At 47.0% G+C, this 13,822-nt stretch overlaps 1 protein-coding gene across 6 annotated transcripts in view; it reads right to left on the bottom strand.

The window, feature by feature from the left end:
* Positions 1–1,904: 1,904 nt before the first annotated feature.
* LOC135101480 (uncharacterized) overlaps positions 1,905–13,822 on the bottom strand; it is a 41,749-nt gene continuing 29,831 nt past the window's right edge. For all 6 annotated transcript variants that reach the window (XM_064005500.1, XM_064005495.1, XM_064005497.1 and 3 more), the window contains 3 exons: positions 11,957–12,079; positions 4,868–5,043; positions 1,905–2,453 (listed from right to left, as the gene is read on the bottom strand). In XM_064005500.1, coding sequence (XP_063861570.1) covers positions 1,920–2,453; positions 4,868–5,043; positions 11,957–12,079 — 833 coding nt within the window. In that variant the 3' untranslated portion in view covers positions 1,905–1,919. The remainder of the gene's footprint in view (positions 2,454–4,867; positions 5,044–11,956; positions 12,080–13,822) is intronic.

The following is a 13,822-nucleotide window of genomic DNA, read 5'->3' as shown; positions in this document are numbered from 1 at the left end:
CCTCACCTGCTGCTTCTTGAGTTCGCTGTGCCGCAGGTCCTCGAGGGAGCAGCGGGTGTGCGTCCTGCTGTCCTCCCGCACTAGACCGGGCGCCCACGAGGCAGACATGGACGCTGACATGGACGGAGATCCCACGCTCGCCCCAGACCCGCTGGAGGGCGTGCGGCGGTGTGTGGACGAGCGGGTCGTGGGCGTAGGCGGCAGCGTGGCGGACGAACTAGTGAGTGCATGTAAGACAGGACCAGTGGGCACGGCGGGGGCTTGGGTGGTGGGCGTGATAGGTGTTGGAGTGGTGGGGGTTAGAGGGGCTGGGCTGGTGGGCGTTGGGGGTAAGGGGACGCACGGTGGCGCTGGTAGGGGTGCGTGGAGGGCGGTGTGGGTGGGAGAGGACACACGGGCGTGGTGATGAGGATGGTGGTGGTGAGTGTGGGTGTGGGTTGGGGTGGTGGGGCCCGGGGAGGGTGGCGGTGGGGGAAGGGAGCGGTACATGATGTTGTGGACAGAGGTCCATGCCCGCTGAGCACACCATGCCGGGGCCGCCCACGGGACTCCATCGCGCCGAGTTGCTGGGGGCGCGGGGGGCCAGCGGCGGCGGCTGAGGGAACCAGGAAAACACCGGGATTAATACACGAAAAAAAAAAAAAAAAAAAAAAAGAATAAATATATATATATATATATATATATATATATATATATATATATATATATATATATATATATACACACACACACACACAAAAACACAATTTCTACACCCATCAAACACACATAATACACGTGGAATACACAGAAAACGCACACACTACCCTAGTATACACACATGAAAACAAATCATCTCCACGAAATGAGGACACAGAATCAACACACGAGACGCAGTTTACACACACACACACACACACACACACACACACACACACACACACCCACACACACACAGCTTCAGACTATACAGTGTTGCTTTACCAGGATTCAAGACAATATCACATTACCCAACACAACCCGGCGAGTCGGGACGGAGCGACACTTCAATCTGACAGCCCTGACAACCCCCTCAGCACCCATCAAACATCCTCACAAGCCCATCAACCCCAACAGGCTGACAGCTCATACACTCACCTCAAACAGCCCGAGAGCCTACCAATCCCAACAGCCTGACAACCCACCAACCCTCCCTCAAAGAGCCTGACAGTCTACTACCTCCAACAGCCTGACAGCCCACCAATCACACACTGACTACCCGTCGTTCCCTACAGGCTAAAAGGCAGATGTCAACAGACAGATGACCTGCATATATAAACAACCTAACAACCAATCACAAACTGACAACCTCCACAACCTGAGAGCTCAACCACTTCCCCTCCAACAGCCTGACAGCATCCCACGCCTCGACAACTTCACCACAGCCTCATACTCCCTTCGTATTCACACACACACACACACACACACACACAAAGATTCCCAAAGCAAGGACCGTCAAGGAATTGTAACACACACACACACACACACACACACACACACACACACACACACACACACACACACACACACACACACACTCACTAGATCACTCTTTGTGTAGATGTATTCCCCGCCAAGAAGTGGCTTGGACGTCCTGCCTCCCGCCAAGCCATTGATGGAGGTGGTGGTGGTGGAGCCCTGGGATGCCTCAGATCGGGGCGGCACCTGGCGTGGTGGAAAGGAAGTTGTAGAATACCTTAAGTTAACGTTACACGCTAGGATTTGCATAGGTGTTGTGTACAGACAGGGTATAGGTCTTATCTGTATTGCTGAGTTAGGTTTGGTTTGGTTAACGTTAGGTTGGCTTAGGTTAGATTAGGTTAGGTTAAAGTCAAGTTAGGTTAGGTTAGATTAGCCTAGGTTAGGTAAGGTAAGTTTTGGTTAGGTTAGATAAAGTTAAGTCAGATGAGATGGGTGAGTGTATGGGTGAGACAGATGAATGAGTGAGTGATGGATGTTTGCATAGAGTGGGGTGAGTGAGTGAGAGGTGATTGCATGAATGAGTGTGTGGATGAGTGAATGAGTAATGATGGGTGAGTGGGCGATGTCCTGCATAGAGTGAGGTGAGAGGGATGAGCGAGTGGGTGGTATCCTGCATAGGGTGGGGTGAGGGGGGTGAAAGGGGGAGAAGCAACACACCTCAGGTGGGGATCAGACTCGCTGTCGCTGTCCTCACACTCCTGTCTGCGGCTGCTCCTGTTACTACTACTGGCGATGCTGTTAGTGCCGATGATGCTGCTGTTAATGTAGTTATCATCATCATTCATGGGGTGGTGGTGCTGGTGATTGCTGGTGCTGTTGTGGTTGTGGTAGTGGTGGTGGGAGAGATGGTGGTGGGTCTTCACGATGTCCCTGGCTGGCCGCGACATGGTCTCCTCGTCGTAGGGCGGGGGGTGGTCCCTTGGAGAGCCGGTCAGGGGCTCAGAGCGCGGCACCTGCAGAGATCCAGCCAGAAGAGAGGAGGGTTAATTTCCGCGGCCGGCCAATCTCACAAGAGCATCAGGAAATAAGGGAAGCTGCAAGAAGCCATCAGGTCTACACGTGGTAGTCCCTATATAAAGCATATCTATCTACTGAAGGAGTTACTTCTACACTCATACTAAAAAGGGAATATAAGAACATAAGAACATAAGGGAAGCTGCAAGGATATGTAAGATCTACACGTGCTAGTCCCTATATAAAGCGTATCTAATTGCTGAAGGAGCTACTTATACACACATACTTAAAAGAGAATATAACGACATAACATAAGAATAGTAAGGGAAGCAGCAAGAAGCCATCAGTCCTACACTTGGCAGTCCCCGTATAAAATATATCTACCTATTTTCAACTATCATTTTGAAACGCTCTGTTCTCTCATAAGGATTATTTTCAAAGGCCACAGGGATGATTAGTTAAGAGCTCATGACTGTTTTTCCCACTGAAAGTGAAGAGTCCTTGTTAAACTATCACTGGAATCATGAAAACACCCATGAAAACTAACAATAATTTTCACATGAGCGTGTAAGAGGTGGTCGAGACCAGGCGTCGAAACATTTGAAAATACGGACTTAAGTTTACTCATCACGACTATTTTCAAAGGCCACATGCAGCATTAATCAAGTTCACACGATTTTTTTTTTTTCGCATTTATGGAGCAGAAGTCTCATTAAACTGTCATTAGAATCATGAAAACACTCTTGAAAACTCACAACTTCTGCTACAGCCTGTTGTAAGTTGTGATGAAATGGTGTTACGTACATTATGTTCTTTATAATAAGTGTTTCAATGTACTATTGTATTAACGTGTTTTAACCCTTTGACTGCCACTTGGTACACCTCCCCCTAATTACCAACCACTCTGAGACATCCTTACTTGTTCTACAGCCACATCCAATCTTTGAACTGAGAAGAAACTGCAAAATGTATTCTTTTTCATCGCTTATAAAGACTTCACGCATTGCTTCTGGTGCTGCTAATTGCTTCGTGTCACAGTGAAAGGGTTAAGGTGAATTGTGTTGTTTTCGTGGGTGTGAGTGAAGGACCACGTGGCGCCGCCTTCGCCGTAACAACGTACATAGTCAGACTACAGGCTGAAATGTTTGAGAATACGAAGCTATGAAACATCACCAGGAGGAGGAGAGGAAAGTCATCAAAGCGTGTCCTTACTGGATGAAAAAATCAATGACTGTATAACTATTTCCTGTACTTAATTTTTTTTTCACCACACCAGCTGTTAGTTGACGTGGCGCAAAAAAAGACCTTAAAAATATTACGGAAATCCCTCTGTTATGCCAAATTGCAGGATAAATTATGTTCAGTGTCTGCACAATTTGAAGCGTTACCATTCGTTCACTCTCTTCTCTAATTACCACCATAACTTTCGTTCATCATATTTCCAAACTGCAGCATAACTTTCCGTCACTATCTTCTCAAACTGCAGTACATTATTTAATTATCTTACTCGCAGACTTACCTTGCAGCATAACATCATTTCACCATCTTATCTTGCAGCATAACTTCCGGGTCACTATCTTAAACAGCAGCGTAACATTACTTCACCATCCTAAACTGCAGCCTGGCATTGCTTCACTATTTTAAATTATACTACAACATTACTTCACCACCTCAAATTACTCAATAACACTCTACTAGCCACTAATAAACACTTATAAGATAACAATAACAAGGGCACCTCCACCAGAATACCAATAAGCCCACAAACCTACGCGGATCACTTGCTTTCCTACGTAGAAGAGACAGACACTCGTATTCTTAAAACAATTTGATTCTCTCATCAGGACAATTTTTAAAAGGCCATAGAGATAGTAGTCGGGTTCTCATAAGTTTACCAGTCAGTGATAGAGCTGAATCCTTGTTAGACTATCACCAGATCATGAAGAAAAAAAAAAACATAATTATATCCATTAAAGCCTGTTGTAAGTTATCAGGATAAGATGCCGAAACGTTTGAGAATAGAACGTTTTCTTTCGTAGTGTTTCATTCATTTTCTTGTATGGGAGAATTTGACGAGTTCTTTTTATGTCGAAGAGTTTTTTATTTTTTATCTAGAGTGTTTTTCCCTTGTGCATATAAGTAAATAAGTAGATACATTAATAAAAGGATCAGTGTGAGACAGAGTAAGCGAGGTGCCGCGAGCCATGCCGCGTCGCCGGTGACTCACGCGGTTTTCTGTCCTTCACCTGACTGTAGGGAAAAAATACACAGCTGCTACCGGACGCTACACACTTACCTCGTCCTGATCGCCTGACGCGGCAAAAAGTGGGAGAGACTCACAAGCCGCCCCGCCTCGTAAACAGAAAATCAGGACGTTGCATGATAGTGATGATAATGATGATGAGACTCCTACCTTATCCTCAGTGGCGGGAGGCGTGGAGGGCAGGACCAGCATAGACGGTGGCGTCTTGCGAGGCGGTACAGGTGGTTTCGTTTCTCCGGGAGTCGTGGGCGCCGATCCCCCAAGGCTGCCTGGTGGGGAGGGGGCGCCATCCCCGGACATGTGGAAGTACTCAGGGTTGTCCACCCCTGTGAAGGAAGGGAACGAGGTTAACAGCTGTTCTTGCCTCACCTCGCCACACACACACACACACACACACACACACACACACACACACACACACACACACACACACACACACACACACACACACACACGGAAAGGATTAAAAAACATGCGCAATATCATAATGTATTTTCGATGCAACGAGACGAGGATCTTACCGCTGTCCCTTTCTCCTACCCTTCAAACAAACCCATTCTCTCTCTCTCTCTCTCTCTCTCTCTCTCTCTCTCTCTCTCTCTCTCTCTCTCTCTCTCTCTCTCTCTCTCTCTCTCTCTGTCTTCCGTTTCATCCGTGACGTCAACACCAATCTCATCTTCCTAACTTTTACTATCTGTCTCATCCCCCTGGCGGCGTCTGGCTGCACCACACTGCGTCACTCGCCACCAGCCAAACGTGAAGCGATACCAGCGTGCGTCAACTGTTTCAGAGTCACGGCATTGGTTACGTTTTACTCTGTGAAGACAACATGAGAACACAAGAAAACAAGGGAAGCTGCAAGAAGCCATCAGGCCTACACGAAAGATAGCAACTGACGGTTTTATGAAGTTTATAAAACAGTGATTTTTTTTTTATTTATCTGTATTATTCATTATTATTTTTTTTTCATTTTATTTTTGTAGTGAAACGCCAAGAATCATCCCTGGTCACGTATCCAATGCAATGTTGGGTATCTGCACCACTCAAACTAACTAACTAACAACAGGTGATCGAGTAAACCTCAGGAATATATACATATAGTAATGAATGGGTCAAGAATTACATCACTACTACTACTACTGCTACTACTACCTAATGTATTATCTTCGTATCACCACACGCGATGCTGCCGGGAACTGATTACGGGTTCGAAGAAAAAAAAAAAAAAAAAAAAAAAAAAAAAAAGAAGAAAAAAAAAAAAAAAGCTACACTCGCAATTACCAACTGATTAAAGGGCAAAGTGGAAGGACTGGATATGAACTTTAAGTGAGTCTCGTCCTGACTGACTGACTGACTGACTGATGCTAACTGGGCTAGAGAGTGAGGGAATCTTAGATATGCAAAAAATAATCATCAATATTGCTACACACACACACACACACACACACACACACACACACACACACACACACACACAGAGAGAGAGAGAGAGAGAGAGAGAGAGAGAGAGAGAGAGAGAGAGAGAGAGAGAGAGAGAGAGAGAGAGAGAGAGAGAGAGAGAGAGAGAGAGAGAGAGAGAGAGAGAGAGAGAGAGAGAGAGAGAGATGAAGAAAGAGGAGAAGGATGTAAGGGAAGACAAGTGGAGGAGGATATGGAGTATGGAGGGGAAATGAAGGTGAGGAAACTGAAGTGGAGAGAGAGAGAGAGAGAGAGAGAGAGAGAGAGAGAGAGAGAGAGAGAGAGAGAGAGAGAGAGAGAGAGAGAGAGAGAGAGAGACGTACACAAAGCTAAGGGGGACCACACAAGTCTCGTCTATAGCAACAGAAGAGGCAGAGGTGGTGTGGCCTTAACATTACTGTAATAGATACAACATGGACACACACACACACACACACACACACACACACACACACACACACAGAGAGAGAGAGAGAGAGAGAGAGAGAGAGAGAGAGAGAGAGAGAGAGAGAGAGAGAGAGAGAGAGAGAGAGAGAGAGAGAGAGAGAGAGAGGTGGCTTCATTCATTGCAGAATCCGACAACTCCCTCCTCCTTCTCCAGAGCTTCGCCGACAAAGCCTCTCTCCTATAGTTCCGCTCAGTGGACACACACACACACACATACGCACCGCCCTCTCACCACAAACACACATTTATTTATTCATTTACTTTTCCCAGAACTACTTCATTTGTTTAGTCTCTGCTATTCTTGGGTCGAGTTATGCGCGGATGGTTTATAAGGATGCTTTTTGTGTTATTTTCTTCTGCACCTGAATAGTTTTTACTGGGATTGTTGTATGGAGATCCAATGCTACAGCTAAGAAGAGAAGTAGGCAGGAATACGTATATTTTTTAACATAATCTTCGTTATACAGTTAGTATTATTATAGATCAACATTAAAATCAGTTACATTAAAATCTATAGTCTCCGTTTCACAGTTAGTGCTTTATATATCATTGAAATTGATTTTAGCATTAAAATTTATTACGAGGAAGAACAGGAACAGAAGGAAGCGTAGGCGTATGTATGTGAATTTCAAGTATAATATTACAGTACGTATTTCATCTCATATATTTGTAACCTGCATTGTATTAACTCATATTCATGGTTCCCTGTTCAGTGTGTGTTCATTACAGCCTCATATTGTGACATTATGCTCATCTTTCCCATATTACCCTCTCTCTCTCTCTCTCTCTCTCTCTCTCTCTCTCTCTCTCTCTCTCTCTCTCTCTCTCTCTCTCTCTCTTATAATGACTAGCGTATAATTTTCAAGTCAACAGTTCGCCGCACTGGTCATGCGTATCACTCAGTTCCTGAGGTGGGCAAATTCGTGCCTTATTGTTTCTTGCAAAAACGCAAGTGCAGCAGCAGCAGCAGCAGCAGCAGCAGCAGCAGCAACAGAAGAAGAAGAAGAAGAAGAAGAAGAAGAAGAAGAAGAAGAAGAAGAAGAAGAAGAAGAAGAAGAAGAAGAAGAAGAAGAATATGCAAAAGAATAAGAAGAAGCAAAAGAAGCAGCAGAAAGGATTCACCAACAGAGTAAGAAGCACTGACAGAATAAACAACTCCCACGGCAGAAGAAGCAGCAGCATGGGTTAGGTTAGGTTAGGATAGGATAGGTCACCAACAGAAGAAGCTGCACCATTTCCTCCTGGTAATCCTCCTCAGTCGCATTTCAACTAAGCACAAATAAAACCTCAACAAAACACCACACACTAACATCTAACCCATACACAATCACCAGAAAACAAAAACACTGAAACATATAAAAAAATTCAACTTGTTCCCCCAAATAGTTGAGCCACCCTTGAAAAAAAAAGTTGGTGGCATCAGCTGCTGCTCCGTTTTCTATGGTAGCACGCGTGTTTTGTTTAGTTTGCGTCGCCTTGAGAGAGAGACTTGGCTTGTGGCGCGGCGGAGGATGAGGTACAGGGGCTGGTAGAGGCAAAAAACATCATGAGGAAGGGGAGAAGGAGGAAAGAGGAAGAGAGGGAGAGAGTGAGAGGGTGAGAGAGGGGGAAGACATAGAATTAAGGGAGTGAAACGAACCGTAAGGAGAGAAGGAAGGAAGGAGAGTGGGCGAGAAAAAACGAACGGAAAAAAGGAGAGGGAAGGAAAGGGAAGGAAAGGAACTATGCTGGAAGTTGCTAGGAGATATAGAAGTGGGGGAGGGAGGAAGGAAGGAAGAAAGAAGAGGAAAGAAAGAGATGGAAAGGAAGGAAGAAAGAAAGGATGGAAGGAAGAGGGAAGGAATAAAGAGAGGGAGGAAGGAAGGAAGGAAGGAAGGAAGGAAGGAAGGAAGGAAGGAAGGAAGGAAGGAAGGAAGGAAGGTAGGAAGGAAAGAAGGAAGAAGTAAGGAAGGACAGAGAGGAGTAAGAAGAACAAAGAAAGGAAGAAAAATCACAGGACATTAACGAAAAAAAAAAAATACACAAAACAAAAAATGAAAGAGGAAGCGAGGATGAGAACAAGAAAGAGGAAAAAAATACAAGGCAGACAGAAACGAAAGAAACTAAACAGAACACTGCTAAGAGAAGAAGAAGTAGAAGAAGAAGAAGAAGAAGAAGAAGAAGAAGAAGAAGAAGAAGAAAGTCCTCGTAACATGAATCTACACAAAATAAATCTATGAAACTGGACAAAATTAATGTTGAAAAATTATGCAGCTAAGAAATGAGTACCGAGCCTCTAGCGTTATATTTAGTACCTGATTAGAGAGACGAACGGTAGATGTAAGGATTTTCTGTTCACTGACTGACTTTTCCTTTCTTTTACAGCTAAAGGAGAGAGAGAGAGAGAGAGAGAGAGAGAGAGAGAGAGAGAGAGAGAGAGAGAGAGAGAGAGAGAGAGAGAGAGAGAGAGAGAGACAGTGTGTGTGTGTGTGTGTGTGTGTGTGTGTGTGTGTGTGTGTGTGTGTGTGTGTGTGTGTGTGTGTGTGTGTGTGTGTGTGTGTGTGTGTGTGTGTGTGTGTGTGTACCATCAAACGACTCCAGACCATCGTTAGCTGAGAGTAACCGCTACACTCCCCCTTCTCTTCCCTCCTCTCCCCTCTCCTTCCCTTTAAACTCCCCAAAGATGCCTCCCTGCTGAACATCTCCCCTTGATGCACACCAACCACACCGCCCACACCGCCACCAGCCCACCCCGAGCCGCCACACCCCACCTCACCCCACGCCCCTTCCTTCCTCCCGCCCTTCCCGCCATCTCCTCACGTGCTCATTTTTATAGCTGCCAGAAAACGACTCGGTGGAAGGAAGCTGAGAGATTGCAAATTGTTATATGAGCCAGAGAGAGAGAGAGAGAGAGAGAGAGAGAGAGAGAGAGAGAGAGAGAGAGAGAGAGAGAGAGAGAGAGAGAGAGAGCGAGAGAGGTTGGTACAGTGCGGGATAGTACGGCAGGGGACGAGGGAGAGGAGAGGAAGGGAGGGGAGGAATGAAACATGGTCAAGGGAGAGGAGGAGGAGGAGGAGGAGGAGGAGGAGGAGGCTGCGGTACTATAAGGCCAGGAAGGAGAGAAGAGCTTTGTCGTGTGGCTGAAGGAGGGAGTGTTAAGACCAAGGAGGAGCACAAAGGAACAAAAAGAAAGAACCCAACACCAAAAGACTTGTTACTCCTTACAAGGTTGTTTGTGATAAGCAGAAGAGGCACATGAAGGAGAGAGGTGAGGAGTATGTTGGAGACGGATCAACCCACCGAGAGAGGAAGACCAGGGAGAAGGTTTATGGAGATGAGGAGTATGTGGAGAGGAGGACGTTATAAATGGATCTACCCGGCAGGAGGAAGAGAGGAAGACATGAGGTAAGGTTTATGAATGCCGTGAAAGACGTGCTTGTAATGAGTGTAACTGAAGAAGCCCCGGGGCGGAAGACCAAATGTGTTGAAGAAGGTTGGAGCAGGCGAAAGAAGAAAGAAAGAAAGAAAGAGTAACTTGGAACAGAAAGGACCAGGAGGAAGTGTATTTTATAAGAAGTGTGTGAGTGATCAGAACAATGATATAAGGCTGGAAGGATAAGGGTATGCTATGTACTGCACCTCAGACTGTAAGGGAAGGGTTACAAGTGCGACGAAGAGGTGACAGAACAGGCGTGGGAAGTGAGGGAGGGAAGGAAGGTGAAGCAGAAGGCTGTGTGGTGTGCCGAAGGAAGGAAGGAAGGAAGGAAGGAAGGAAGGAAGGAAGGAAGGAAGGAAGGAAGGAGGAGATGAAAGGGATGTGAGAGATGAGGTGAGTTTTTAAAGCTTAAGTATTGGAGGGAAAAAGAGTAAATAAACAAGCATTTGGCACAGAGAGAGAGAGAGAGAGAGAGAGAGAGAGAGAGAGAGAGAGAGAGAGAGAGAGAGAGAGAGAGAGAGAGAGCTTGCCTGCCATGAGAGTTCACGCATTATATCTCTCATAAATAAAGAACCTGGTGCATGATGTCTCCTTCACAACCCTCCCTCACCTCCTAAAAAGTACCCGCCACCACCACCACCACCGACGCTGCCAACACGACGCCGATTATAATGCCTCGCTACATCTCTCTCTCTCTCTCTCTCTCTCTCTCTCTCTCTCTCTCTCTCTCTCTCACACACACACACACACACACACACACACACACACACACACACACACATCTCACCGTGAACGAAAAGGATAAAAAAAAAAAACTAAACGGAAGCGTCGATATAAGAAACTATACTTGTAAAAAAAAAAAGAATAAATAAATAAATATACAATGGATATTTAGGTGTGAGACAAGAAAAAAATTAATGTATGAATGAATGATGAATGAAAGCACAGATCAGTAATATTCGAAACAATTTGGAGAGAAATGAAAAAAAAAAAGAATGAAAACTTAAAAGCGTGAATATACAAAAGATAAGTTAATAAGCAAATGAATGAATGAATGAATGAATGAATGAAAGAATGAATGAATGAATGACTTAATACAATGAAGTGAAACAATACATATGTAAATACACAGACAAATAAAAGCGACATCAGTACATCCATTCATCAAATAATCTTCTCAGGATTACTTGAAAAGGCACAAAATTACGCAGTTAATTCGTAATCACACGCAACGACAATCACATACACGACATTTTCTGCAGACACACACACGCACGCACACACACACACACACACACACACACACACACACACACACACACACACACACACACACACAGAGAGAGAGAGAGAGAGAGAGAGAGAGAGAGAGAGAGAGAGAGAGAGAGAGAGAGAGAGAGAGAGAGAGAGAGAGAGAGAGAGAGACGTTACAACAAGCAGGGTGAATGGCGGAGAAGGGAAGGGAAGGCTAAGGAAGGTTAATCAGTGGAAGGGAAGAAATTGATTATGCAACACAAGATACGATGGAACTCGGGATAAGAGAGGCTGGAACAGAGGACGGCGGAGGAGGGAGAGGAGGAAGAGGAAGAAGAGGAGGAGAAGGATATAAGAAGACGACAATGATATAAGAAGCATAACAATAAAATGATACAGTTGAGAGAATGATGGAATGAGGAAGAACTAAAGAAACTAAACAAAACAAGAAGGAAACGAAGCAGAAGAGAGAGCAAGGACAGGAGGAGGAGGAGGAGGAGGGAATGACGAAAAAAATAAGCGAGGATAGGAAAGAACGAAAGAAAACGGAGAGAGGACAAGGAAACGAAGCAAAGGAAAGAAAACAAGGACAGGAGGAGGAAGGAGGAGGAGGAGGAGGGAAGCGATGGGAGGGCGGTTGGCTGGCTGAAGGGCAGTACACTTACCCGGATAAAAGTTGATGGGCACCATGCTGATCCTCGCGTTGGGCAGAATAGCTCGCATCTGCTGCGCCTCCGCCGGGTGGTTGAAGCGGAAATAGTTACTCCGGCCCAGACATAGCATGCAACCTGCGGCGGGACGAGGCATGGGTCAGTGATGTGTGTGTGTGTGTGTGTGTGTGTGTGTGTGTGTGTGACCCCTTCCCCAACTTACCATCAGCCCTTACTAGACCCACAACAAATAGACATTCCGTTCTTTTCATACACACACACACACACACACACACACACACACACACACACAGTTCTCGCAGGGACGGCGTCACACTCACGGCGGGAAAATAAGAAAATTAAGAAAACTTGACCTTTACGAGGTGCCGCAAGCAGGCGTGCGTGAGACAGACCACCCACCTCTACCCGCGGCCCTCACGCCCCTGCACCACCGGCGACACACATCACCCACACTGTTCACAGGCAGCCAGTACAGAGGCCGGAGCGGAGCGAGGCCGTATGCTACCTGCCAGACACTGCTGGGCACTGACAGACGTGGCGGCCGCGGCGGCATACAGCCTCCCGCCATGTCCAGCTGACTGTTGGGTCGTCAGGCAAGGTACTGTAACACCCTCAACTGTTGCGCCCGACAGTCTGCCTCCTCCCGCACACACAGCATACAGGCCGCCATGCAGGACAGTGCCTCGTCGTGGGCGTGGGGCGGCCAAGACGCGACCTTAACCGCTTGTTATTCCGTTAATTTCATCCAGGCTGGAGGAGGGCGGGTCGCGGCGGGCCAGTGGTGGTGTGGCAGTCTGCCCGCAGCACACCAGCCTTAACCCGCACTGGTCCACTTCCCGCGCCGCCTCTACGGCTTCCTGCCTCAAGGTCCAAGACGACGCCGTGGCGCCGCGGGATGGGCCCGGTTGGCACCGCGCCTCGCAAAACAATATGAGAGTAACACCAAAGCACATGTATATTCCGAACGTGACCACGCGGGTACTGGTGCCGCGGGAGGCTAAATAACAACTGCTGGGGAACACAGGTGAACAAATGAACGTCTCCACACAGGTGCGTCTCCAAGCAACACGACAGCGTTGCCGTAGGAGCAGCTATCTTATCACCTGTCTCGCATACCTGTAACGACGGTCCTGTTTCGAGAATTTAAGCAATCTCTCTCCCTCATCACTTTCTCCGCAGCGAGGAAAGCTCCCCACACCTGTGACGGCGGGAACATGTGCTTGCTTAAATTACTGCCACATGTCACCCATACTTGCTTCGCCCTTGCCGCGCCTCCGCCCCTCTCACCCATGCCTACCTCCCACTCTCCCTCCCACCCAGCACGAGCTAACCTGCCACAACGGCCCGTCACTCTAGACCCAGACCCAAACAACTACTACTACTACTACTGCTCTCTCTCTCTCTCTCTCTCTCTCTCTCTCTCTCTCTCTCTCTCTCTCTCTCTCTCTCTGTGCTTTCTGTCCCCCGCTGCCTTACATCTCGTCTCATCCCAGCAACGGCGGGAGGGTGACGTAAGCGCCGTGAGGGACTGTGACGCCTCCGCCAGAGCAGACCAGACCACACCAAACCTAACTACACTGTGGTAATGTGGCGGTGTCAGTGACGTGTCCTTGCCACATCCCTCCACCACCACACTCTAGCCGCTCTCACAACATCCCTCTCCACTCTCACCCACACAATCCACACCCCTCACCGGCTTATCCTAGCAATATCCACCCATAGCCACGCCCAACCCCTTCGCCTCCCCTTGTCCTCCGTCCCCTTGAAAGCTACAGGGGTGTGACAAGGTGTGGCGCTCCAGATGAACCCTTAAGATGACCAGATCTCATTAGGAAGGAGGTGGAATGTGTGTGTGTGTGT

The sequence above is a fragment of the Scylla paramamosain genome, chromosome 6, assembly GCF_035594125.1.
Source record: "Scylla paramamosain isolate STU-SP2022 chromosome 6, ASM3559412v1, whole genome shotgun sequence".
Taxonomy (NCBI): domain Eukaryota; kingdom Metazoa; phylum Arthropoda; class Malacostraca; order Decapoda; family Portunidae; genus Scylla; species Scylla paramamosain.
The sequence above is the reverse complement of the archived record's forward strand: the minus strand, read 5'-3'. Positions and strand labels throughout refer to the sequence as shown.